This window comes from Euwallacea similis, chromosome 6, assembly GCF_039881205.1.
Source record: "Euwallacea similis isolate ESF13 chromosome 6, ESF131.1, whole genome shotgun sequence".
Taxonomy (NCBI): Eukaryota; Metazoa; Arthropoda; class Insecta; order Coleoptera; family Curculionidae; genus Euwallacea; species Euwallacea similis.
In genome coordinates this window covers 2,820,119-2,845,984 of record NC_089614.1, presented here as the reverse complement: position 1 = coordinate 2,845,984, position 25,866 = coordinate 2,820,119, and the positions used below count along the sequence as shown (strand labels likewise).

At 33.2% G+C, this 25,866-nt stretch overlaps 5 protein-coding genes across 9 annotated transcripts in view; 2 read left to right on the top strand and 3 right to left on the bottom strand.

Moving 5' to 3' along the window:
* Positions 1-1,034: 1,034 nt before the first annotated feature.
* eEF1delta (elongation factor 1-delta) overlaps positions 1,035-25,866 on the bottom strand; it is a 28,192-nt gene continuing 3,360 nt past the window's right edge. The window contains exons 1-7 of one of the 3 annotated variants that reach the window (XM_066391263.1): positions 3,535-3,656; positions 3,330-3,446; positions 3,087-3,161; positions 1,853-1,937; positions 1,539-1,796; positions 1,238-1,479; positions 1,035-1,157 (exon numbers count right to left, since the gene is read on the bottom strand). In XM_066391263.1, coding sequence (XP_066247360.1) covers positions 1,119-1,157; positions 1,238-1,479; positions 1,539-1,796; positions 1,853-1,937; positions 3,087-3,161; positions 3,330-3,416 — 786 coding nt within the window. In that variant the 5' untranslated portion in view covers positions 3,417-3,446; positions 3,535-3,656 and the 3' untranslated portion in view covers positions 1,035-1,118. Of the gene's footprint in view, positions 1,158-1,237; positions 1,480-1,538; positions 1,797-1,852; positions 1,938-3,086; positions 3,162-3,329; positions 3,447-3,534; positions 3,659-25,866 lie in introns of those variants that run through there. The other 2 variants (XM_066391264.1, XM_066391265.1) reach the window with 2 other exon arrangements.
* On the top strand, positions 3,770-4,867 carry LOC136409703 (uncharacterized). Its single transcript, XM_066391388.1, has 3 exons — positions 3,770-3,853; positions 4,020-4,101; positions 4,158-4,867. Exons 2-3 carry the CDS (start codon positions 4,077-4,079, stop codon positions 4,643-4,645), a joined length of 513 nt encoding a protein of 170 aa, XP_066247485.1. The 5' UTR covers positions 3,770-3,853; positions 4,020-4,076; the 3' UTR covers positions 4,646-4,867.
* On the bottom strand, positions 3,947-24,814 carry Ms (Myosuppressin). 2 transcript variants are annotated; one of them, XR_010752193.1, is made up of 4 exons: positions 24,690-24,814; positions 24,436-24,640; positions 23,569-23,733; positions 3,947-3,959 (listed from the first exon to the last, which is right to left on the bottom strand). XR_010752193.1 is itself a non-coding variant. In XM_066391389.1 (3 exons), exons 2-3 carry the CDS (start codon positions 24,620-24,622, stop codon positions 23,630-23,632), a joined length of 291 nt encoding a protein of 96 aa, XP_066247486.1. In that variant the 5' UTR covers positions 24,623-24,640; positions 24,690-24,814; the 3' UTR covers positions 23,358-23,629. The 2 variants fall into 2 exon arrangements, 1 of the variants encoding a protein (XP_066247486.1); XM_066391389.1 differs by lacking the exon at positions 3,947-3,959 and having other exon boundaries at positions 23,358-23,733.
* Positions 5,013-8,783, bottom strand: LOC136409702 (uncharacterized). Of its 2 annotated transcripts, XM_066391387.1 has the most exons (7): positions 8,636-8,783; positions 8,085-8,497; positions 7,864-8,033; positions 7,667-7,781; positions 6,681-6,830; positions 6,521-6,633; positions 5,013-6,459 (listed from the first exon to the last, which is right to left on the bottom strand). In XM_066391387.1, the coding sequence occupies exons 2-7, from the start codon at positions 8,473-8,475 to the stop codon at positions 6,235-6,237; spliced, it is 1,164 nt and encodes a 387-aa protein (XP_066247484.1). In that variant the 5' UTR covers positions 8,476-8,497; positions 8,636-8,783; the 3' UTR covers positions 5,013-6,234. The 2 variants fall into 2 exon arrangements, with proteins under 2 accessions (XP_066247484.1, XP_066247483.1); XM_066391386.1 differs by lacking the exon at positions 8,636-8,783 and having other exon boundaries at positions 8,085-8,610.
* LOC136409701 (C2 domain-containing protein 5) lies at positions 9,072-23,302 on the top strand. Its single transcript, XM_066391385.1, has 16 exons — positions 9,072-9,454; positions 9,509-9,806; positions 9,863-10,039; positions 10,097-10,256; positions 10,477-12,740; positions 13,222-13,386; positions 13,444-13,612; positions 13,849-13,975; positions 15,251-15,387; positions 15,437-15,959; positions 16,008-16,314; positions 16,827-16,892; positions 16,949-17,094; positions 17,153-17,278; positions 17,337-17,483; positions 21,811-23,302. Exons 1-16 carry the CDS (start codon positions 9,278-9,280, stop codon positions 21,874-21,876), a joined length of 5,055 nt encoding a protein of 1,684 aa, XP_066247482.1. The 5' UTR covers positions 9,072-9,277; the 3' UTR covers positions 21,877-23,302.

Sequence of the window (25,866 nt, the reverse complement as noted above, 5' to 3'; positions counted from 1 at the left end):
GGAAATCTCAAGTTTTATTAATTATTCAGGTACTTATCATGCATATGAATGTTTATAAAGTGGTGAAGAAACGTCAGCGCGAAACGGAGCTGCGGCGGACAAAGGAACCTTCCTGAAACCGTGGAGCGCAGAACTAGATTTTAAACTTTGGCAACTGATCAACAGATGGAGCCACACACGATTTCATGACGAATAGCTGTAAAGTATAGTATATCCATATATACCTTTTTGCTAAAACTACTAATTACAAGCAGTATGGGATTGTAGGAGCACCAAAAACTCAAATTAAGAAAGTATTTTAATTGACATAATCTCTGCAGTACACATACGGCACAACGTTAGTAGGCAAAGATTAAAACTCTAAACGGGCAACTTTGGGTTTTTAGTCCGAAAAACACCATGGATTATACATCATGAAACTTTTTGACCACAAAAATGGTCCGATTCAAATTTTAATATTAATATATTAACATTTTATCGCGTGTGTACTGTACAGCCAAATATTGCTGAATTCGACTGTATCAAAACCAAAGTCGATACATGAAATTTTTCGGATAACAATTACCATTTCAAAACGCGCTAACTTGTGTAGTCCCGATTTGGGCAAAACTAAAAATTTTCGCTATCAGGAAAGTTATCGGTTTATTTCTATTTGTTTCATGTTTGTCAGATCTACCAAGTTACATAGGCTTATTTACTTTCAAAGCCACAACTGGAAAATTACGCCCTAAGACAGTTTTGACGTATTAAGATCAATTAGAATTTGTGATTAACCTCTATATGCTGTGTGCATTGCAGAATAAAGCACGAATGTAATAAAATGAATGGATACGAATCATCAATATTTCATTTCAAAAGTTTATAAGACCCAAAAATTGGATTGATTTTTAAACGATAACTCTACAATCCATCGTTCTCTTCATGTTGTCCTATGTGTCGCGTTTCCTAAACAGCAAAACATCGCGAAATACATATTTATCGAAGTGAAGAATTTGCTTCTCGATTTTTGAAAAATTATGTACTAAAAGGTTTTTAAAAGGTTTTTTAAAAATATCTTTATCAGAAGAATCTCATTTATTCATATATAAGATATCAGAAAAACATCTTTCTACAGGAATTTAAATTTTGTTAAACGCAGCAATGTCCACACTTTGCACCTACAAAAAATAAAGTTTAATCAACGACTTTATTCACTCTCTTTCCAAAGAGAAAATAAAAACATAATTTTAACACCTACGTAATCTTCAAGTTCCTCAATTTGCTCTGTAAGCCAGTCAATAGAGACTTTGTCATCCTCTACAACACAGGAGATCTGCAGTTTATGAATTCCATAGGCTAAAGGTACCAGCTTGGCAGCACCCCATAATAAGCCATCAGTAGTAATCTCCCTAACTTGTTTTTCCATGGCTTTCATGTCAGTTTCATCATCCCATGGCTTGATGTCCAGAATAACATTTGACTTGGCAATAAGTACTGGTTCTATCAAAAATACGTTAATTAACTACCATCAAAAAATTTGTCAGTCACAATAAACTTACTTTTAGATTTTTTAGCAGCATACGCAGCAAGTCTTTCTTCTCTGATTTTGGCAGCCTCAGCTGACTCTTCTTCTGAGTCTGACTCAAATAAATCAATACAATCTTCATCATGTTCAGCGGAATCTGCTTTTATTTGCGGTTGTTGTTTCAAATTGATTTCATGCACTGGCAGGGTAGGAATAATTGAACTCGTAGATTTTTCTAAATTTCCAACTCTAAGATCTAGGGATTTCAGTCGATCCATCACTTCATTTATAGCTAAATCAAGAAATTGTTAATAACATAAACTAAAGTACACAATTTATAAAACTTACATTTTTCAAACTCTAATACTTTCTTCTCAATGAATTTAAAAGCGCCCTCATCAAAAGTAGTAGCTGGGGCACTAGAGATGTCACTCTGGAAGATTTATGTTACTTAAGCTTGTCAGTTATTTCAATTTTATGAGCTAACATATTCAACATTATGTGACATTTTGAATAAATAAATCACAGTGAAATGTGTTTTAAGTAATAACTGATGTTGTTTTTTATTAGATCTAATAATAATCTTAATATTACATTTATGACTGTGGATAGGACTTGGCAATGATTGTACTCTATAGTTCCTTAGTAAATTTCATTACTTGTTTTTAAGCATTCAATAAAGTATATATAGCACTTATGGTTCAATAGTCCTAAAGAACAGAAATAACTAATCATTAGTAGCATAAACCCAATACTTAATATATGACACTTTCAGAGCTCCACACTAGCGCGAGCGCCAAGTACGAAAATATGACTGTTTTTTCCATTGGCCATGTACTATTATAACATATTGTAATGTATCAGGGAATATAAATATATTTTAAAAGACTTTAAACTCAGGCATCCAAAGGAGTTAGCACGCTCTTTGGATGCTTGAATTCAACAAAATACAGGATGATCGCTACCTAATGGACCAATCATCATTTATATATTCTTTTTGCAAAAAAATAAATTTAATATAAAGAAATTTTAAAAAATTTATCTTATATAAAAGTCAACAGTTTGCAATATATAGGTTGCAATATAATAAATATATATTTCAATTGTTTTTTTGTTTAATTTTGCCTGCAGGTTCTAAGATATTCAATAGAAATTATACCATGATGAATGTCCATTTAGGTTGATTCCACTAGGTGGTAGGATATATATTAAAACATACACAGGAGAATATTTTTTGTGGGACCAAATGCTCAGATACCATTTTACCCTTCTTCCCCCTAACTTTTGTAAGGAACTACTGCTTATTTTTTGTAAAATCAAATTTGCTGTTGAATTTAGAAACTTTTTTGGCTTTTGATATAAGTATAGGTATAAGTATATAAGTAAAATGAAGAGGATCACAAATTTTCTAAATTAATTAGAGACTACAATTTTTCAAGAAGAAATGATTAGTAGTGCACTAACAAAATTTAAGGAGACCAAAATGGTATATGACCTTTGCCTATATAAGTGCATTAAGATTTAGCTTTATGTGTATTAGGCACACTATGCATCTACTACTGAAATATGAATGATTACTTACAGAGAATGTGTCCCTACTATCGATTAACTTCTGTCGTGCTTTGGCAACTTCTTCAGCTAATGGTGTTAAAGAGGCCTACACCAAAAATGATACATAAACAATTTCATAAAGACTTAGTTGAACATAAAAATATTTCTAATATAATTGGTTACTTTAAATATAATTAAACAACACAAACCCACATATAAAATATCACTTACAATGAGAAGTTACAAAAATGGTTAATTACAAAATTTTGCTCACTTTAGATGCCTCCTCGTAATAACGACTTTCAGCATCGTCGTAGACCTTTTTACTAATCCATACGCCTGCAGTTTGAAGGTACTTCATTTTAAGTATATTGTTGTTAGTGCAGTGGTCCTGAAAAGAAAAAATTGTAAAAAGGTCAATTAATGTCTCTTTAATCGTAAGATTCACAAATAATGATTAAAATACTGTTATAACTTACTTAAATATTAAATATGATAACCTTTATTTTTTTCCTCTCAGTTTTTACGTCAAAAACAAAGTCAGAGTGATCAGGTTAGTTTGGACTGTAACATGCGTGAACTATGGTTGAAATGTTGGAAAGGAAAGAATGATAGAGAAATGCATTCGATTTTTAAAGCAAATGTGACCAATTAGTGACAATGACACATGTCAGCTACATACGTGGCAGTGATTTTTTGCTAGTTGTAGTTGGAAAGACCATCAGTATATGTTGCAACATTAGCCGGAAATTGCTAAAAAGTAAAAAGCAAATAATACATGACTTCTACTCCAAGAGTGTTAGTATTAGCAGTTGTTTTCAGTTATTAAGGTTTTATTGGTAGGAATCTGAAACACATCCCTTTTAAAAATTAACCAAAACAAGAGCAAAATAATTTGATCGCACTATTAGCTAGATTGCCAGATTTCAGTTTTATCATTTATTTACATCAAATATTTTTGTAGGATAAGCTTTGTAAAAAATATAAACAAATCAAGATTTTTTTAAATAAAATATTAAAAATGAGCGGAACTTCACCAAAAAAAGGTATTCATTTACCAAACAAATTAATCTATGAAACTATTATCATACATAAACTTTAGACTATCCCCAAGGGTGGAATGATCCCCCAATACTCAACTACAGCCCCACAAATCCACCACCCAAATCAAGAATAGGTAATAAACGAGTAGCATTTCCCATTGGAGCCTCTTCTTCTAATCAAAATACTGGAAACCATCCTGAAGTACAAGGAATACCACCTTTGCCCACTTCCATTGGGGATCCATGTGTCCAAGAACTGTATGCAAAAGCAAGTGTGAACTTTATTAAATTACTTGAACAAGTGGATAGTCCCAGTATTAAAAACCAGATCACAGAGATGCTGTCTGAGTGGCAGTCTGGAAAATTGTCTGCAGTTTCTCAGAGTTTGTTAAAGGATTTATCTAGTTATATTATGGAAGGTAATACCTGTGGTATTAATGAAGTTCAATTAAAACTTGCAATGCAAACTGAACCATATGTTAAAAATTACATTCAAGCACTGAGTTATTTAGTCAGTAAAAGTAAACATAAAACAGAAACTGCATGAGTTAAATGAGTTTTTGAATATTTTGATCATCTAGTATTGTCACTGAAAGAATATTTCAGTATTGCAACAAGGGGATCCATGCCATTATAAATTATATTTTGTTGTGTATATAATGTGTTTTATTAATTTATTACTGATACAATTTCTACATTTGGTGCATGTTTTTTGTTCTCTGTAAATGCTGGCATAACATTTTGATAAAATATATAATTGTGTATAAAACCTGGAATATCTATTTACTAAAACTTACATTGAGATTGAACAATTCCTTTTCGTGTAAATCCTTATGACCTAACTAAACATGTTCATTGATAATTGACAAAAGTAGTTTTGAAGAATTACTTGTGTAAGCAAATATACTGGGTATTCCCTAATATACTTGAAGACACTTAGGAAGAGATTCTTCAGCAAAAATTTGAGGCTGTTATTCATATAAACTTATATTGGAAAGTATCCTACGCCTAAGTTACATCCTTTTAGGGGCTGAATTTGACAACTGAGTTTAGTTACTTTTACAATATGTAATATGTAATTTATTTTATTAGCCTTGCAAATGGCAGTTCTGGAAAAACAGGTGTATTTAAGCTGAAAGATACCCTAACAATAGAATTCCGCACAACTGAATACTAAATTGTCATCACTTGATATAAATGAAAATTTCAAAATCTACACCTACATGAGTAGATTGGCTGTATCCCTCATTTTATTTTCTTTCCTATGATTGTAAAAATGGTTAAGATACGCAATTATAAATCCCAAGACTTGAAAAGGAATAGCTTAGAAGAGAGGCACTTTTGGAAATTTATAAGTACAAGTAGCCTTAATTTTTGCAACATATTATTTAGAATTCTTCACATATATTTGAGAATACATTGTATTTACTCCTCATAATTCAACTATGAAACAATATTACACACATTACTATCACCTTTTTAGTTCGATTATTTGCTTGGAATTTGGTACAAAATTATTGTCTATAAATAAATAGTATAAAGTAATTTTGTTTGGCTATCTACATTTTTTTATCGTTTATTGAAAGATATCTAAAATCTAAATAAATATCCTTAAAATTTGTAATATGTTCACATGAATACCCGTACACAAGATGCTATGTAGACATGTTACAAAAAACCTATATGAAATTCCTTGTGATAGTAATGAATGATAAAATAATAAAACATTAATCGAGTTGTTGATTCTTAAAAGCAAGCCAAGAATAATGTTTTGCATAAGAAAATGCAAATACATGAAATCTGACAGTTACAATTAATTTGATTACCCTTTAAAAATTCCTAAATATGATATACATATTGCTTTTGATATATTATTACTTAGGGTTACTCATTGTAATTAGCAAATTTCCTTATTAAGTAGTAGGCATTGTAGGCTTGTCAATATCACATAGTATTTAGAATTTCTTTTAAGAAGGTGCACTTATGTAAAAGAATAAGCCTATTCGGTGGAATTATCGCGATGTATGTACAATGCTACAAAATCTCTTAATTCACATTAGGCAACTTGTTTACCACTTTCTAAAACTGCTACTGAATTAAAGATAGATATGCTTCGTTATGTCAAAAGTGTCACATTTACACCATAACACTTCTTCTATTGGTTTTGTGATCAGGTGCATATTGTTCTAGATCATCAGGTTGTGTGTTTAATGCTGAATAATCTACAGGGAATAAAGCTGAAGATTTTTCATGTGGCGGTGTACCTAGTATATAGTGCCCAGAACCATTGGGATATCTCCCTAAAAGGTAGTTGGAAAAGCACAGTCTGTATGATCTAAAATGAAGAGGATGATCCCCACTCTGAAAATGTTGTTATTCATGTTATTTAGTAACTCTCACTTTACATAGTAAAATTACTTACAGATGTCATTGCTTGATATGCCAGGTCTAAAATCTCTCCTACTTTTGCAACATCCAGGCAAAGTACTGAAGAATAAAAATTGCTAAGTTCTTCTCTAGTTATTATCCCTGTTCCTGAATAAATAGTTTAATAAGAAACCACAAACATTATAAATATGTACCTCCTCTGTTTATCACTTGAAACAGAACTTTGACAAAGAACTGAAGCCAAATAGGAAAATCAGTCAGATTTTTAGAGCCTTCAAGTAATTCTGCCCATTTATTGAGCCACCCTTCATTATTAATATAGACAACATTGTTCACCTCAAAGCCTACGAAATATTTCTATTTTATTTCTGTCTCGGATATAATAACTCAGAAAAATATATATATATATATAATAACTCAGAAAAATATAATTAATGAATATAGACATTAATTTTAATTTAGGGATGCCGCGGACATCGGATTGTTATTGTACCCTTTTATAAATTAGATCAGCCCAAAATACATGCCTTGATTCCTATTCTTCATAAATATGTATAATGAATAACTTGACTAAAATATTATACTGTTTTAGATATGAAGGAAGAAGAGCAGAAAAGGGAAACAACAATCAAAAGTATTAATTGATGATTGTTTAAAAAATTAAATGACCAAAGGTAAAAAACCATCTGGTCCAAAATGCAAGTTTCAGTAATAGAATAGTATAATGTAATACTCTAGTAAGTAATAGAATTAGTAATAATAAAAAATAAAATAACCTCAGTGTGTTGTTAAGTAGCTTTCACACTGCAAAAGTAGACAGATGAACAATTAATGATAGACACTTAGAAAAAATCTAGGAGCACAAGAAAACATATTGCTTTTGTATCATCATCTTTCTCAACAATCAAATCAATAGTCAAAATTACATAATCTTTTAATAGCTACTGAAACTAATAATTATTGTTCAGTATTATTAGACCACTATCTACACTAATCACAATTTCAGAAACAAAAACATAGTTACTTGATCTAAGAACTGTTGTATTGTAAAGTTTTCACTTAATAGGTCTTGTTGGGTACCCAGACTTGTTATATTCAATTGAGCCAGATACCTGGTTTGGTTGTATATTAACAATCACTACCTGCGGCATCTCTACTTTATATATAAACAAATTCATACCAAATTTGTCATTTGACACCTCAGTCAAAAATGTAGTAATAAAGCCCTTTTCGACTTCTCTCAAAATATTGTACTCTGGAGAATTTTGAGACCAATCAGCAAAATGTCTCAATCTCTTTAAGAATTAATTCCAAGCAGCATGAAAGAATCATTAACTCAAGGTAAGAAAGACTGGGTGTACTATTCAAAGTTTTTACCTCAATTAAACATTCAAAATCTTGCTCTGAGATTAAGTTGTCTTGGTCATGGTCCAGTAGACATGCAAAGAAATGTGAAAACTTGCTAATTTGTATTGGGGTCAATACATACAAATTTTCTTTGCTCTGGTCTTCAGCTGAGTCAATACTAAACCTGTCCACCCAAGTCGCTTAAAGAGACATTCAGTTGTCTAATGTACTTGCAAAATAGATATTCTTACTCCAAACATGAACACTCCATCCACTTTCATGGTGGTCATCACATTTTTCCTCCAAATTTGATTGACTTTTAGTAACATCGGTTTCTATTTCCGGCAGTGTTCTCCATCTTTTCAATAGATCTTTAGTTTTATCTTTAGTCTTATCACAGGCTGATTTCCAATTAGCTATGATTTTATGTGGAACTTTTAGAGATGAATCACCAGGGTAGGGATTGTCAATTTCTTGAGGGGAATCCTTGAACTGTATCCAGGCTTTTTCTTTTTTCAAGCTACTTCCAGAGCTGGATTTGTCTAAACTCTTGGTGCTTTTCAGACTTGTTTGAGAGGTACCGAGGTTTAGGCTGTCTTTACTAGTTTTACTTGTGACTTCATCATGGGAATTGTTCTCCATGTTAAGGTGCTTCAAGAACTATCTGTTGGTATCCAACATTTTTTATTTAATTTCAAGTTGTAAATACAACTGGGCAAGATTTTAAAATTTAAAAGAAAATTATGTAAAATTTAAGCAATTTGTATATACTAAATTGTATATACTAAGCAATAGTACATACTAAACCTGACATAGAAGAGTTGAAGAACATAAGAAATTGATTATTTTTCTGTTTACTCCATCAAGGTTATGTGTTACATGAATTTAGGCATTCTAATTCCAAATCCCAACCAAAATGAATTAAAACGCGTTTAATTTTTATTCTTGTATCCTATTATTTATCTGGAAGAAATGATAAGATGACGATAAGTGGCTTAAAATTAATGTCCACTGAATGAAGGATTTTTTTGAGAAATTGCCCCATTTACTTTACAAATCACAACCCAAAACCCAAATTACAATCTTTATCAAGATCTATTATTTAAACCAGCACTATTTACTGTTGTCAACTTTTGTTTTGTTCAGGCTTCGCATGAGCTCGTGTATGTCTGCTAATGTGTGGCAACATGGTAATTTTAAATGTATAATTCAAAATTTAAATAACTAAATTCTTAACCTCAAAATAAATTGGCTTTTGGAGGAGTAGCGACAAACTATATATAGAACGTTTCGAGTATTTTTTTTATTGATTCTTGAAATGTTACCAAATATTTAATTTGCCTCCGTATAAATTACGGATTTGGCACACTTTTTACTCTACCTTCACTCGGCTGCCTCTAATAATCTTAATATAAATTTCGTAAATGTATGGAATGTCTAAAAGATGCCTGGAAAAGTGAAGGTAAAAATTATTTCTGGCAAAAATTTGCCAGTTATGGACAGATCAAGTGATACTACTGACGCATATGTAGAAATCAAGCTTGGTAACACCACATATAAAACTGATGTTTGTAGAAGAACTTTGCATCCACAGTGGAACACGGATTGGTATCGTTTTGAGGTACAAAACTAATCAAAGTACATAATCCTGTAATAACAATGTTTGAATGTATAGGTGGATGATTCTGAATTACAAGATGAACCTTTACAAATAAGAGTAATGGATCATGACACTTATTCCACAAATGATGCAATAGGAAAAGTATACTTAAACTTAAATCCCCTGCTTTTACCTGTTGCTGGACAACTGGCTACTGGTGATAACAACCCATATCATGAAATATCAGGCTGGATTCCTGTCTATGATACCATGCATGGTATAAGAGGAGAAGTTAATGTCACAGTCAAAGTTGAGCTGTTTTCTGATTTTAATCGATTTAGGCAGTCTTCATGTGGGGTCTATTTCTTTTATTGTAAGACTTTGCTGTCTTCATATCTTTTCTACATTTGAAAATATAATTCTTTAAAGCTCCATCAATACCTCAAGGCTACCAAGCAAACATTATTAATGGTTTTGTTGAAGAACTAATTGTAGATGATGATCCTGAATATCAGTGGATAGACAAAATTCGAACACCTAGGGCTTCAAATGAGGCCCGACAGACCTTGTTTTTTAAATTGTCTGGAGAATTACAAAGAAAAATTGGTTATTATCTTTTACTCCTATGTTTCATCTAGATCACAGTATACTTTTTCATTATAGGTGTAAAAGCTTTGGCTTTGGGTGGGAATGCTGTTATTGGTTACAGACAGTCCTTTGATTTTGAAGGCGAATCTGGAATTGTGGCACGTGGAATTGGAACAGCTGTAACCTTAGTAAAATTACAGAGTGCACATCATACAGTTACAGAATCAAAAGAAGAGTAAGTTATGCTAATTTATTTTTAATATTCCTGACCTTGCTTTTGGGAATCTGGGAAATTAAAACTACAGAGGTGGAAATATTTTGGAAGTAGCACGTTATTTTGCACTAGTACTCCTAATATTTGGATCTCTAATCCTACTGTTAGCTGGAGTGTATTTTAAAAAAAACATGGTGATAGCCTGCAAATTGTACTTTTAATTTTTTAATTTTGCATTTAGGGATATAAAGAATTACCTAAATTTTGTTGGTGATGGGAAGAGCTTTAGCTTATGCTCATCATCACCCCATCATAAAATTCACTTCCCCCCTACTTACCAACCTCCAGGTCATATCCATGCTTACACTATGTGGCCCTCTAGTTCTAACCCTAATTTGTACTCAAAGTCCCTAAATATGAAAGGACTGTTAAGTCAGGAAGACTGTAGAGGTAAATCTGCCATGTCAACTAGATTTGAAAAATTCAAACACTCACAAAAATCCCTTTCAAAAAAAATGGGTGCTTTAAAAGCCAAAATAAATGACAGTATAGGAGAAGAGTCTGAAGCAGATCAGAGCACAACAGCCAGAAGGAAACTATTTAAAAGAACAAATAGTGACTCTAGTGCCATGGCCGAAATATTGGCTAGATCTGTGATGAGAGCTACTACAAGCTTGAGCTGCATCTTAGAAGATCAATCATCCTTTGACAAAGATGACACTCTAAATCAATTGAAACCTGTGTCTGATATTATAGTTAAAGCAGAATCTGAAGAGGTGATGAGTGATGCACACTCATACTCCAGCATTGAGTCCAGCAGTAGTTGCTCAGAATATGAATATCAAGATTATAATCAGCCAAATAATGACGTTGAGACCCTCAGTTATATAATAAGTAATGTGGAAAAGATGCAAAAATGCTTGTTTGGTACTAGATTACATAAACAGTACTCTCTACCTGCAATTCCAACTAGAGGATTTTCTCTTAGTAGTCTTAATAGCCTAAGCCAACATGATGTTTCCCATTTTACTTCTAAACACGTTGAACACAATCGTGATAAGTTACAATGTATTAACCGCAGCAGACAATTAGAAAGGGGTGAAGAAATTGATTTGCCAGAAGTTCAGTCTCAAGAACAAAAAATTTTAGAAGTAACTCCACAGCCTGAAAACAGGGAAAATATTTGTTTTACACCAAAACCCAAGGGTTGGTATTTTCCTAGTAATATTAAGCCTCATCTGCCCCATTTTAAGACTCACCAAGCAAATAACAGTATGGTTAACATAGCTTTAAAGACTATGCTTTTTGAAAGAGCAAATTTGGTTGTAACACCAACTAAGGAGACCAAAGAAGCGTTTCAGTTCCCATTAAGCTCTTTACGTGATAATACTCCTGAAAGAGAATCAAAAGGCAAAGTAGAGACTGGTTTGCAAACTATGTTAGTGGAATCAACTGATATTCTAGGCACTAACAAGTTGGATGAAAAAAGCCAAACAGATTTTGAAAGAGAAGTCAGTGGAGTTGGGGTAAGACTTGAAGATCAGAACAAGGGATCTTCATTAGTTCAACATATGCCAGAAAATAGTGATGATTTAAATATTATTGCCCCAGTCAGCCTTGAGAAGATTAATATGGAACCACATAAAATAGTTAAGACTGCAATGCAAACTATGCTGCTTGAGAAATTTAATCTTCTGGGAACGTACACGCCCCCTACTTCACCCACAGCGAATATCGATGGGCCTCATTTGTCTAGAGCGAGGGCTTTTACGTTTAATGAGCCAAAGAAAAAAGTGATTCCAAAAGTGGCGAGTTCTATTTCATTGGGGCACAGTGAAAAGATGAAAGATACAGTTTTAGGAATGCCTTTTAATTCTCTGTCTTCCTTGAAATCTGAATACGATGCAAAGGTTAAAGAGCGGGAAGTGATTTTTTTGTCAGAAACTCATTTGGTAGAACCTTTATTGCCAGATTTGCAGGATAAAGTTGGAGCTAAGAAAAAACGTTTAAAATTCCTTCAATCGAGTGGAAAACGAGGGAGTGTATTTCACAAATTCCGAAGAGCAAGCAAAAAAAGCCTACCCGATGATATTCACAAAGAGTACATACACCGAAATATTCTGGCACGTATTTTTCATCCTCGTCACAATGAAGCAACTGTTAAAGACGAAGAAACACAAACGTCAAACGAATTACTAGATAATCAGAACATTTATAACACCTCCTCTAACAGTAATTCTGATACTAAAATAAACATCAGGCCACCTAGCCCTGCAGACATAGCTTCAGGTGACTTTCTCACTCACAGCAAAACTAAATCCGCATGCATAACATATCTCCATTCCTCACCTGCTCAAGAAAGACAAGACCCAACCGAGACAGACAATAAAGAAGAACTGGGTCCAGAGCAAGCAACTAGAACGTCGCATTCTCCAGTTAGAATCAATTATATGGTGCCTCTACATAGAAGATCTTCCGATTCTGATTTAAGTATTACTCCAAAAGGTGAGCATATTTTCTGTATAATCTTTTATGTGGTCGTGATATATTTGAGGTTTAGAGAATTTATGTATACAGCGTATTTTAAATCTTCAGGATTGTTTGGAATATTTAGAAAAAGTGAGTATCCAGGCCTTCATGCCCCTTTGAATGTTGACTGGTTATATTTCTCAACTTTTCAACCTCGCTTTTATAGAAAATGTTTATCTTCAGAAAGGTATTATACATGGCTTCATGCGATACTACCATCATTTTCTTGTATAAAAATTACCAATAATAGACGCTCCAGCAGTTTCTGAGAAAAGTATCAATATGCATGCAAAGCCAGAAAGAACCTAATATTAAATTCAACTCTTGAATGTTTTTCCCCACCCTTTGGCTTTGAATTGATGGAAAAAGCACAAATTAGTGTACTGACACTCAGTGTTTTCGTTGTATGTACTTCAACTTTATATTTTACAAGAACTAAGCCGTTGTTATGATATAGGAAATAGTTTGACTGGAAGTGACAAATCCATGGGTAACAATGCAGCTTATTTAATGAGAAGCAGTTACGTCAGACGAGGTCATATGAATCAAGAGCACTTTGATATGCTGGAATATCCTTTTCTGACCATGACTAAGTTTCCACCAAGATTTATTACGCAGATTGGTAAAGACTACACCTGGACCTCATATGCTAATTTTTGTTGGGGAAATTATTTTATAGGAGGCTCAGTTAGTGCAAGGTCGGTAAAATTGTTGGAAAGGATTTTAAACGTCGATGAACCGGAATCCAGAGATATTTGGTGGTCTGAAATACGGATGGAAATTAGATCCCACGCTAGAAGCCTTAATTGCAATGCTGTTCTTGGATATACGGAATTAACTAGTATATGGTAAATTTTGAAAATGTATTTTAGCTTAAAGCTGGCTTGAAATCGATTACCAAGATATTATTATAAATTTTCGTACATAGCAGACAAAATAATGACATAAACCGAGTGAACTCGTTTCAATATCAGGAGTGAACTTTAGTTTATTAAAAAATTCAATCACGATAAGTCTATATAAGAGCACCACCTGTGTTATATTATACATAGTTATAGGGAGACAAATGGGACTTTTTTTTCAGCGAAGACGTGTGCGTCTTAAGTGCATGTGGAACAGCGGCTGTAATAGATTTTAGCGACCCGACTATTGAAGAAGATCCCAACAATGTGCAACTTATTTATAAAAACTCGGAACGTGATAAATACATGGTACGAATTTTATACCACCGTTAGGTCTTTTTTTCATCAAATTGCCTTATCTGGGATAATTAGTAGGATGATAAAAATGTACAATGTCTGTCTACCATCATCAGAAATTTTTATTAGATTAATTAGTACTAGTATATAAAGTGTTTCTGAAAATAGTGCCATATATTTAACTACGTATTTCAGGTTACAAAACGAGGTGAACATTCCATATGAAGGTGTATCGAAAAACGCTTAGTTTTCCAAATGTGTAGTGTGAAATGTTAATTCCTGTTGTTAGTTTTTACTTCATATTTCCGAAACCTAACTGGATATGTTACCATAAATTTTGGGCTCTTTATGAAAGTCTAGAAAAAATGGGTATATTTTTTCAATAGCAAACAGTACAGGTAGGGCAGTGCGTAAAAAATGCCTTTATGACTGTGTGCCTTTATTGACAATATAATAGGAAATATGACAAATTTAAAAATTTATATATAAAACGGTACTCTTGTTGAAAATCGACAGTAGCAATTGTTTTCAAGAAAAATTAAGTGTAACATGTTGGTATTGAAGAACAACACAAATATGGTTACTGCAGAATCAGTTGTTTCATTTGTAAATAAAGTGTCACCATTTTAATGTAACTGTGCTTCTAACTAACTCTTTCTAACCTTAACATGTAATTAAACATTTTCAAATTAACTGTGCTTAAGTCTGTTATGCTATTAGTGAAACATAACATAAAGCAATAGGTTAAAATTCATTCGTTTTTTTTTTAAATATATTTATGTCAAAATCTTCACCATTTTAAGAGTTGAGTGTTGGTTAAATAGTACACTCAAAATACAACATACCGGGTTAAGTTGATTTAGGTTATTTTCTATATGTGTTATTTTAGATGTTAGCATATCAGGCATAATTTTTGTGTGTTAGATTAACTGAATATTATTTTATTTGTATTGTATTATGTCTATAAGATGAAAAAATCCGCACCTCAATGGGTAAAATAAAAAATATGTGGTTTTAGTTTTACAAAGAAATCAAGTTGTGGTAATGTACAAAATCTCATTAATTTATTTCTAAACGTTTCGGAAATATGAATTAAAAGTCACTAATAACTGTTCAGTGCTCTGTATCTGTCACAAATGAAGAGTTTTCCGATACATATTTATAAGAAGTGTTCGTCCTATTTTCGAGTCTAAAATACGTAGTTCCATTTATGGTACCGTTTTCAGATACATCTTATAATAATAGTATCCAGAACATTTTTTATCACTTATTATAAATTTCTGTTAGAACGGAACTTCCAAAATGTTTCACGAAAGCCCTGATCACAGGCCACAAACAGCAAATCCTTGTAACATAACCCATTTGCCCTATGACGAGAAAACTGTTCCATTAAAGGCCAATGTCACAAAATGTCCAATGTGCCTGTAAGTATTAGGATTTAAATCTCACATACACCTCACAGGAACTTTTTAGCAAAGGAAAAGTACCTGAAGTACTTATAGCAACCGTAGAACCTCCCGAATCATTACCAAGCGTGGGCAGGGGCTGTTTTATCGAATCTCACGTATCGCGTAGTCTAAAGGATGTTCGCGGGGAGACAATAGCCAAAGAAATCTCTGACGGATTACCATTTTTAGAATATGAGCTACACAGATTACTAGTTAATAAACTGAAAATCAAGGGAATGAATGCAGTTTTTAGCCTCAAAATTCGAATTAGCGTTGGAGAAAAAATGCTTCTGGGAGTAGCTACTGGTACTGCAATATACCTATCGTGTTTGCCAGCCCCTGACTTGCCGTTGATAGTTACCGGAAAAGATGAAAAGAGTGTGGCAGATCTACATGAAATTCTTAGTCAGACTGTACAGAAAAATCGAGAAATTTACCAGATTAAAGATGAAGGACAACGGCAGAAATGTCAGCCAGATGAGGATCCTGAAGAAGAACCTGCTTCTTTGGATATTTCTTTCGGAAATAAAGACTGCTGCATTTTAGAGGTAGAATTCCATCTATTGTAATACTTTTTTTAAAATTATTTTGTTTAGATGGATGATCCTGAAGATGCGGAGGTTCTCAAACTTTTGATGCATGAAAAAGTGCCCGACGGGTTTCATGTGGTAAGCACCGAAGTGGTACTTGGGCTGGAGGATTTGGAAATTGTGAAGAACCTTCAAATGTTCACACAAATTTATAGAACGAAACTGACACCGCCTTACAATTTGCAAAAGCATTTCGTGAGACTTCTTCAAAGCATATACTTCAAATTGCGTAGGATGGTACCATGTGCATTATGCGATTTACAGTTTAGAATTGATATTCCTGAACCTGATGAGATTCAGCTGTGCGTTATAGGTAATTGCGATTTGATGTAGAAATCTTTGACAATATATAAGGTGATTTTTAAAAAACTATCTCCAACCTTTGTGTGGATAATTAATAAAACTTCACTACTTGAAATTTACTTCCCATGTTTTAAATTTCATTTACTTAAATCAAATTAAATAATTTGATAAAATATAGCAGCTTTAAAGAGCGATTTAAAAAAATACACACTCAAAAAGTAGAAATACATAAAAAATTGTTTTCAGGAAGATTTTAGCTATCCATTGATGTATCACAAGGGGTTCCCATTTAATTTTTTTAAGTTGCGACTTGTGGAGGTGAGAGCGTAAGTAGCAACATTTTCACTTATGGGTCAAAAATTAATCCTCAAAAATAAAGATTTACAGATTTGCTTGTTTTTGGAATGATTGGAGATTTTTTGGATGGATAGTTTTTAAAAAATCACCTTATATATTGAAGTGGATTAAATAATTGTCCATAAATCACTATGGTAGATGTATAACATATTTTAAATTGAACAGGCATGGCATTGGGCTTAGGAAAGAAGGCGAAGAAAACGAAGAGCTCAGCAGCTCTTAAGCGAACAGGTAAGATTTGAATGTCCTCAAAAGGAACCACTTCAAAAAAATCGACAATATTACAGATGATGACTTAATATTCAACATCGATGATGATCATCCGCAACCGCTTGAAAGTATCCCAATAAGCAAATCAAACCCGTCCAGTTTAATATATCGAGGTCATCGATCTCCAACGAAATATAGGCCCCAATCACTGAAACAGCGTCATGTATTTGTGATTAATTCTATAATCATCGCGTTTTATATTAAATTTATACTTTTTACAGATACCTTCTAACGAACGGCATGGTGTTGACATTACACCATTAAGCTATGTGCCTGGAGGCAATATAGAGCAATATTTAGGCAATTTAAATTTCTTCTTTATTAGGGAAACTACGTCAATACGAGAGGTAGTTATTTGTGCCCAGCTTGCGATCGGAGTTCTTACTTTGTTAATTCCTTTTCCAGGAAGGAGGTTTAAGCGGATTTGTACACAGTTTTATTACTGAAATACTAGCTATCGTAAGGTCGCACGTTACTGCCCTGGGTGGAAACGCTTTGGTGGCATTTTTCATGACTGAGTGTATACTTAATCATAATTTGCACAAAAACCAAGTAAGTTCCTAGGCTGAAACATTTCTCGAGTTCAATATAAATTTAGCGCTGATAAGCCAAAACTTTCTGAAACATTCTTTATTATTGTTTTCTGTTCAATACAGGTAATTTCACATTGTTTAAAACTTTTGGATGGAAGGCGTCCAGCGCTGCAGACAAACAACGCCATAAACAAAACATTTCTTAATTTTTTAAATAGTTTTTCTACAACCTTCTTAGTAAATATTAATAATACAGGAATAAATATAAAACTTCCACTATCTATTAAATTTATCTTTTAAATTATTAGGAAGATGCATGAGTTGTAGCTGCCCGTACTTTTGGTAGTTGCAAGTAGTACTATTAGGTCGTGTAGTATGAAATGAGTAGATTCTCGAAATGCCATATTCAACTGCGAATAACTTCACTCTAAATCTATATTTGGACTTGACTTTTTTATGTGGAAAAGGCACATTCTTCCTCTTTCGATCAGAGTTTAAAGTGTTAAAAATTATTGAAAACTTTTATTTTTATAAAAAATTTTGTGCAGCCATGCAAAATAGTGAAATTCGTGTGTTAATGAAATATGAGTTCCACCGTGGAACCACAACAGCTCAGACGGCTCGCAATATTAATGATGTGTTTGGTACTGAAGTCACTTCACAGCAAACAGTATCTCGTTGGTTCATGAAATTTCGTTCTGGCAATTTTGACCTGAACTAACCTGAACAAATGAACCACGTGGACGACCTGAAACTCAAGTGGATAACGATTATCTGAAAGCCGTGGTGGAAGCGAATCCACGTCAAAGTGCAAGCGAATTATCGTTAATATTCAGTGTAACCAAAAAAACAATATTGACTCATTTGGCTGAAATTGGTAAGGTGAAAAAGCTGGACAAGTGGGTACCGCATGAGTTGAGCGACATACAGAAAGAACGACGTCTCGAAGCTTGTGTTTCTTTGTTGTGCCGGTATAATAACGATCTATTTTTGAATTGGATTGTTACTTGTGATGAGAAATGGATCCTATATGACAATACCAGACGTTCATCGCAGTGGTTGGATCAAGATGAACCACCAAAACATTGTGCGAAAAAAATCTTCATCAAAAGAAGCTTATGGTGTCCGTTTGGTGGTCCAACGCAGGTGTCATCCATCACAGCTTCATGAAACCTGGTGAATCGATTACGGCTGATGTCTACTGCCGACAACTGACCGAAATGATGAGGCAGCTAACGGTTAAGCAGCCAAGATTAGGCAATCGAAGCGCACCGCTATTGTTGCACGACAACGTTCGGCCACACACCGCACAAGTCACCTTGGCCAAGCTACAGGAGTTGGAATTGGAAACTCTTCGTCATCTACCGTATTCACCCGACTTAGCACCCACTGATTACCACTTCTTTCAAAATTTAGATAACTTCTTGGTAGGGAAAACATTCAACTCCGACGAGGCTGTCAAAGCTGCCTTCCAAGAGTTTATCGACTCCCGGCCTGCAGGCTTTTACAGCAGGGGAATCAACGAACTTCCCGTTAAATGGCAGAAGTGTATTGATAATGGTGGTGCATATTTCGATTGACAATAAAAACATTTCATATGAAAAAAAAAATGATTAAAGTTTCAATTCAATTCTACTCATTTCATACTACACGACCTAATAATAAAGTTGCATGTAAAGGTTTAAAGCCATGTAAACAGCATCTTAGAAATGTTTAAAAGAGACGAGGGGAAGCATTGTTCAACTCTCTTTAATCGCGTCTCATGTGATAGAACCAATATTTTTATCAGCTAAAAGTTTTCGAACTTTCAGGAAGTAAGCCATATTAGAGACAGATTTACGTTCGAACTTAGAAACTCGGAATTGCTTAAATATCTACCAACAATTTTATCTATACAGGGTGTTCCAAATGCCATGTACCACTATTGGTATTTTCAAATAATTATTATAATAAATCTGCTTTATTGTCGAAAACGATAGTTCTGCCGGGTGTTTTATATTTCTTGAATATTAAGTACACCGTCTCTACGATAAATAAACAAGGCAGCATCAATATTATTGCTTCAACAAACAAAGGTCTGCAATGGTTGCGAGAGGAAGCATCAGAAAGATACCTCAATGGTCCCTTTTGGAGGACAAGTACTGATGAAAATAACATTTTCAGTGTGAGACAATAAAAGATACAACGTTGAAGAAATGAGAAAAAAGTTCACATTTTTGGAGTCTTAATTTGCTATATACATACATTATTGCCAAATAGATATTGAGGAAAATATAAGCTTCACCGCATATTATATTAATTTTTGTTTATAAAATTACAAATTTTATTAAAAAATATTTAATACAGAAAAAAAACCATTTATTTTGCGCTTTTTTAAAATGATGCTTAGCATCCGAAATACCGGTACCATGAAGCAAGAAGAATTTACATCTCACCACTATCGAACAATTCAAAATATATCATTAATTGATTACCGAAGAAGAAGGATGTTTTGTTGATAGATTTTGAGGCGAAGAACGCAGAATCCTAATTTTTGTCGGAAAATGTTATGGACTGATGAAAGTAGATACTACAATAAAGGTTGATTCAACAGAAATATTAATTGTCGTTGGACACAAGAAAATCAATACATCTACAGTGAAACGGCATTCCAGGAAATGTTCGGCGTTAATATTTGATTTGGGATATTGACAAATGAACACTTGATGGGCACGTTGTGCCAAAAATGTTTAAAGGACTTTTTGCAAGATTTTTGTGTGTTATTAGCAATATAGGAACCAGGTATTGTAGTTGCTGGTGTGTACGAGTTCTTAATAATTTTAAGGAAACTTACTGAATTCGTAACAATGAACCGATTAATTGAACCATCGGTTTACCCGATCTTACTCCGTTGGAGTTTTCCATATGGGGCTTTCTTAAAAATAATGTGTACAAAACAGCACTTGGCAACTTAGGTGATTGCAACAATGTCGGAGAGAATTAAGAAAAAAATTTTTTTAAATGCGGGGATTTATAGTCGATAATGGAGCCCGTTTTGAACATGAATCGTGATGCAATGCTACTTAATATATGGGTAATTGTCATCATTAGAGGAAATTTCAACGGTGAAAACTTTGAAAAATCAATTATATATTAATTTTTAGTAATTCGATTATTCTATTGTTGTGTACAAAGTATTATTTAGTTACGAGCTTCGTTCAAGAGTCATTAATTTCTAGAGAAAACAACAACGTTGCCTATGCTAGTACTAAATTGTCTACGTTAATGATATGTATGAAAGGAAAATAACAAGTTAAGACAATTATGCTGTATGATTTTCTTTACGGCAAATTGGTAATAACAGCTTCCTATTGTTATTTTTATGTATTTAATTCCTGTCTGAGACTTTGAATAATCATTTCTAATAGGCTCTCGAAAACATTGCAACTCACACAATATTCCAAATGGTTTTAATATTGCAATTTGTTCTATAATACATACCAAGAGCGATAAAGGAAAAGGAAGAAATAGTAATTTACCTAACAAGTGCGCAAAGTGATATTTTACCACACGCTGATTACATTTGTCTGAATAACTCGAAGCGGAGCACACACAGTACGTGTTAGAGAGAATATTTTTCCTACGAGCGGATGTGTGTTAACTTTATTGAATTTATGGCGTGCGGTAAAATTTTTTACACACACGTGCAGTAAAAGTTTTTATGCTGACCCTTGCCACTTTGATTTAAATAATCGTAACTTGTTAAATTAATATCGATGCATGTTGGTGACTTTTCTTTAATGAAAAGTGTTATTTCTAAATAAACGGTAGTTTCATATTAAAAAAAAAAAAGATAAAAGGAAATGTTAACAGTATATGTAAGATGAAAAAAAGAAAAGTTCCGATTTGTGATTTAAACATAAAATATGTACCCACAAAGTACTAGTGATTGTCTCTATAATGAGAATCACCCATGTATACTTGTAGCTTTGGAAGAAAAAATTAATAAAGCACTTTTCGGGAAATTTTATATTTTTTTCAATATCTCAAAAACCGTAAACTACCTTACAACGTCAAATATGGATCTCACCTTGTAAAAAGGCTCTATAAATGACAACTTCTAAACCAACTTTGTATCTCTAACCATTTTGAAGAAAAAAATAATGTCACATTCTTTTTGTAGACATACAACAAAATAAATGAAAAGAAGGGTATAAATTAGTAAATATAGTATAAATAAATAGTAAATTTTTCCATTTGTTTCTCACGAGTTGTGGTGTGTTTCTGAAAGTTTTGGTAGATATAGCACGTTGTTTTTCCGTGGGTACCATAGTTTACTGAAATGCTTCATATCAGTACTATTTTAGGGGCAATGCCTGATCAACGTGGGCGGAGACGTAGTATCCGTGTCCTACCTCAAAGACGAACCATAGCCAAGATTGCAACGTGTTATTTAACTTATCGTTCTTACCATAATATACCTGTTTAAATTTTACCATATTTAATGTTATAAGAGATTTAGCGTCGACGTTATTGTTAGTTATTAATACTTAATCAATTTCTATGCGCTCTCTTTTTTTGAAGTTTGCCGTCTTCCAGTAGTCCCAAGGACGCATTTTTAAAATTTTACTATACAGGGTGTTCTTAAATATGAGGTACATACAAAAGAGGGAAATTCTTAGCTTATTTCATGATTAAAAGTTAATATAAACATAGGTCCGCAAACGCTTCGTTACCAATCTACAGAGTGTTGAAATTTCAAAAATTTTTTAGTTTTTCATTATATTTCCTGCAGTTTTTGAGATATCTAACTCAAATTTGGAATATGTATAGGTTACCCCTTGGGACTAACATCATTGGATATAGCAATGGTTGTGACATTCTACAAGGAGATATTTTTTCAGGGGTCATACCCCTTTTTCTCCCCCTTAACTTTTTTGTGTTACAGCTCTGGTGGATTCTAAAATCTAAAATTAATTTCATATTTTGTTTAGAAACTTTTTGTCTCTTGTAGTTTTCTCATATCTGCGACCGTTATCTTGTTTATATTAATTTATCAGTTCGCATTTGAAATAGTAACTTCTGTATACATATGTTTATAAATAAAAGATTTAAATTGTAAACTATAAGGTGTAAAAGTGTTTTAAATACTCTTTTAAATTAATCAAGTAAGTCCTTTAAATACTTTCGTAACAATGCCGAATTTGAATATAATGAAAAAACTAAAACATTTGAAATTTCAACACTTTGTAGATCGGTAACGAAGCGTTTGCGGACCTGTGTTAATATGAACTTTTAATCATGAAATAAGCTAAAGAATTGCCCTCTTTCCTATGTACCTCATATTTAGGAACGCCTTGTACTTTATTTAAGTTGATTTTAATTGTCTCGACATACGAGAAGTAAAATAATGTTTGCTCAATATTGATTAGACAATTGTTTTCAACTTTATTTGCTTACTTACTTCAGGTTGATGCTAAAGTCATTTTCGGCAATAATCAATAGGCTCAGAAATTATATATTTGCCAATACTAACTTGTTCTATAAATACGTACCTAACGATGTCCGAATAGTGTATGATATTTTATAATCTGTAAGCAATTTACTCTTCGTCAATTGCGACGATTGAGACATTTCAGTGTATCTGTAGTGCTATCCATAAAACTTCGTCGATTGTTATACGCGTATAAGCAATAGATACCTTTTGTTAGTATTATATTACACCTGTGGATGCCGTATTTTATTTGATCTGCAAATCTTTTATTATAGTGTTTTAATTTTAAAAAAATCGTCATATGTAAAAACGTGATATTTACGTACTTATTTAATTGTACATTAAAATTTACATATTTTAGTAAACGCGTTTTCCTCCAATTTTGTGTGGCGTAGCCAATATGTGAAGAACACCACTGCCCCATTTGTAAATATATATTTATTAGTTTAGTAAATAGTACACCAGGTAAAATCGTAAAAGACAAATTGAACAATGGAAACGTTTGTAATTTGCTTCAACTTTAATCCATAATAGTGTATGTAATACTCGCAACACAGTTACAATACAATATGACTATTGCAGATTGCATATTTCACATGTGAGAAGCTACAGGGTGTAATTTGTTCAAAACATTATTTTAAAAAAGTTCATATCGATATCATATATTGCAAAGTTTAACTGTCTAGGCCTTTTTAAAGTCCGAATCTTCGACCAAATCTCAGAAAAACATGATCCACATCTTGTCGTTTGGCTGCGTTAAAATTGGTGTTCCGTTCGTCTACGAGTCGGCCAGCATCTGAAAAAGTACTATGAATAAATTTGACATTTTTATTATAGTATTTAACTGATTTAATGGCAGACGGAAAATTCAAAAAGTTGATCAAATGCTTTTAATGGAAATTACCGAATTGGTATTTCCATGGGGAGTTTTGTGGGTTTTTGCACATGAAGGTTTCGAAATTTAATCCGATTGTTAAAATTCATATCGAAATTCTCTGATCAATTATTATCACCATCGGGAATAAAATCAATTTAAAGGTGTTTCGTTTGATTTCCTGCTATTATTTTGGACCTGCTAATTCCGACATTGGCATTCTTTCGGAGCATTATTTTTCTGCTACATTCCGTCAAATGCATTGAAATTCTGGTTTATTCATTCGCGAACGTGTGCATGACGATAAACGATTTTTGCAGGAAATAGTCATTTTTGCGGAGGTAATTCTATTTAACTGACACATTGATATTTTATTCATGCAAGCACGGTTTTGCTTTGAAACGTTAGTTAACATTTCCAATAATAATCGCTTTTATAAAATGTAAGTTCAAAAGATCTTTATGTGAGATTCCACAAAAGGACAAACAGGTAAGTGGGTTTCTTGTCTTTCACATGCCAAATGCATGATAATGAAAAACGCTCAATACAAACAACGAAAAATAGGCAATTACTTTGATGTTGTTTTTTAATTAGGAAGTCAATGTAGGACATAGGGAAACTTACATCCTTCGTTTTGTGGTGAAGAATCTTGAAGAACTTGTTCAAGCGCGAAGCAGAGCTGGTTAATTTTTGGGTTGATTTCTTGCTGAATGTTGTTGGGCGGGCAACTTATGATCGATGCTGTGGTCATAGAGTAAAAAAAGACAAGCACGACTAGGCCGAAGAAGAAGCATACGATTGACTGCTGCATATTTTAATTAATTTGAAACTGAAAGAATAATTAGAAATTCGTCGTGCGAATAATTTGGAATATTCACCTGTAGAGTTAGCGGAAAACAAAAACAAAGTCACTTGCACAAAGTTTCACTCAGAATGCACTTCTCTCTCTGTCTTGTCGGTTAGTTCAAAAACTTCGCTCCTACTGTGTGTTTCAAAAATCTGCGTTAAGGGTATATATATATATACATATATATATATGTATGAACAAGCGCCTACGCCCTGCGCACATCGCGCGATCCACCGTTTTTCCATGAGAAAGAAACACTCTGCTCCATTACATTTTCCATTGCGCGATTTTCTTAAAAGTTGCTTTTTTGAGGCACTCGCACGTGTACGTGTATTTCATGCTTTAAACTTTATTAACTTAAAACTTAACTCTCAACTTAAAATAATGCTTTATACAATAATGCCAAAAATATTTCAATGGATCTTCATCCAGTGATGAAAAGTCATGAATATGAAGTGAAACTTTTGGAGCCCTCCGATTGTGTAGCCCTAAAAGGTTTCGTTTGTTTGTACCTTTCGTCGTTTGAGAAGGTTGCCCAAGAGCACAGAAAGTAATGATATGCCTTTGCCCTTAAGCTCCGTTTAAAACCACGTGGAAAACATGGGGGGAATTTTAAACTTGTCAATTAACGATACTTTTACGCCCACGGAAGAAGTGACGTATTTTGTTCATCCTGGGGGTATATATTTGATGTACATGTACGTGAGGGAGTGTTCAACGAAGTTAATTTCTTTAATTCGATTTTCGTTTTTATACAGTGTGTCTCGGGAATAGCGGTAAAATGAATGTAGTGTGCTAGCGAATAAAATAATAGAGCGCTTCACCTAAATATGCCTCCTAAGAAAGTTGCTTGTCTTCACTCTATGGGATGTTTAAGTTTTTTTTTACTCAGTAAATTGGGAAGAAATCTCACAGTTTTGGGTAGGACAAATTCACTTAACGTCTCTGTTCTAAGGTAGTCGATAGGAGATGCCACTGGTGTCTTACCGAGGTGGAGAGAACCGACCTAACTTTTTTTATTAGCGCCGATAAATTCAATATTTTTACGAATTATGATATCTGAATTCCTCAATATAAAAAAGATATTCGGCAAAACAAGTCTTATCTCTAACTGTCTTCGAGATGCTCTGAAGTGAGTTTTTCCGGGCGCTGCCGAGGATTTATGGATACCATCAATTCATTAATCGCTTGCATTGCGAAGTAGGCCA

Bases quoted from the DNA above. Each gene is read 5' to 3' on its own strand.
- LOC136409702 (XM_066391387.1), bottom strand. From the start codon at position 8,475: ATGGAGAACAATTCCCATGATGAAGTCACAAGTAAAACTAGTAAAGAC. The intron at 8,034-8,084 runs GTAAGAATATCT...TGTCTCTTTAAG, and splicing joins ATGGAGTGTTCATGTTTGGA to CGACTTGGGTGGACAGGTTT. The intron at 6,634-6,680 runs GTACATATTTAT...CTATTTATTCAG, and splicing joins TCAAGTGATAAACAGAGGAG to GAACAGGGATAATAACTAGA.
- LOC136409701 (XM_066391385.1), top strand. From the start codon at position 9,278: ATGCCTGGAAAAGTGAAGGTAAAAATTATTTCTGGCAAAAATTTGCCA. The intron at 10,257-10,476 runs GTAAGTTATGCT...TTTTGCATTTAG, and splicing joins GTTACAGAATCAAAAGAAGA to GGATATAAAGAATTACCTAA. The intron at 17,095-17,152 runs GTATTTGTGATT...TACTTTTTACAG, and splicing joins AATCACTGAAACAGCGTCAT to ATACCTTCTAACGAACGGCA.
- LOC136409703 (XM_066391388.1), top strand. From the start codon at position 4,077: ATGAGCGGAACTTCACCAAAAAAAG. The intron at 4,102-4,157 runs GTATTCATTTAC...CATAAACTTTAG, and splicing joins CGGAACTTCACCAAAAAAAG to ACTATCCCCAAGGGTGGAAT.
- Ms (XM_066391389.1), bottom strand. From the start codon at position 24,622: ATGCAGCAGTCAATCGTATGCTTCTTCTTCGGCCTAGTCGTGCTTGTC. The intron at 23,734-24,435 runs GTAAGTTTCCCT...GTACTTTTTCAG, and splicing joins TTCACCACAAAACGAAGGAT to ATGCTGGCCGACTCGTAGAC.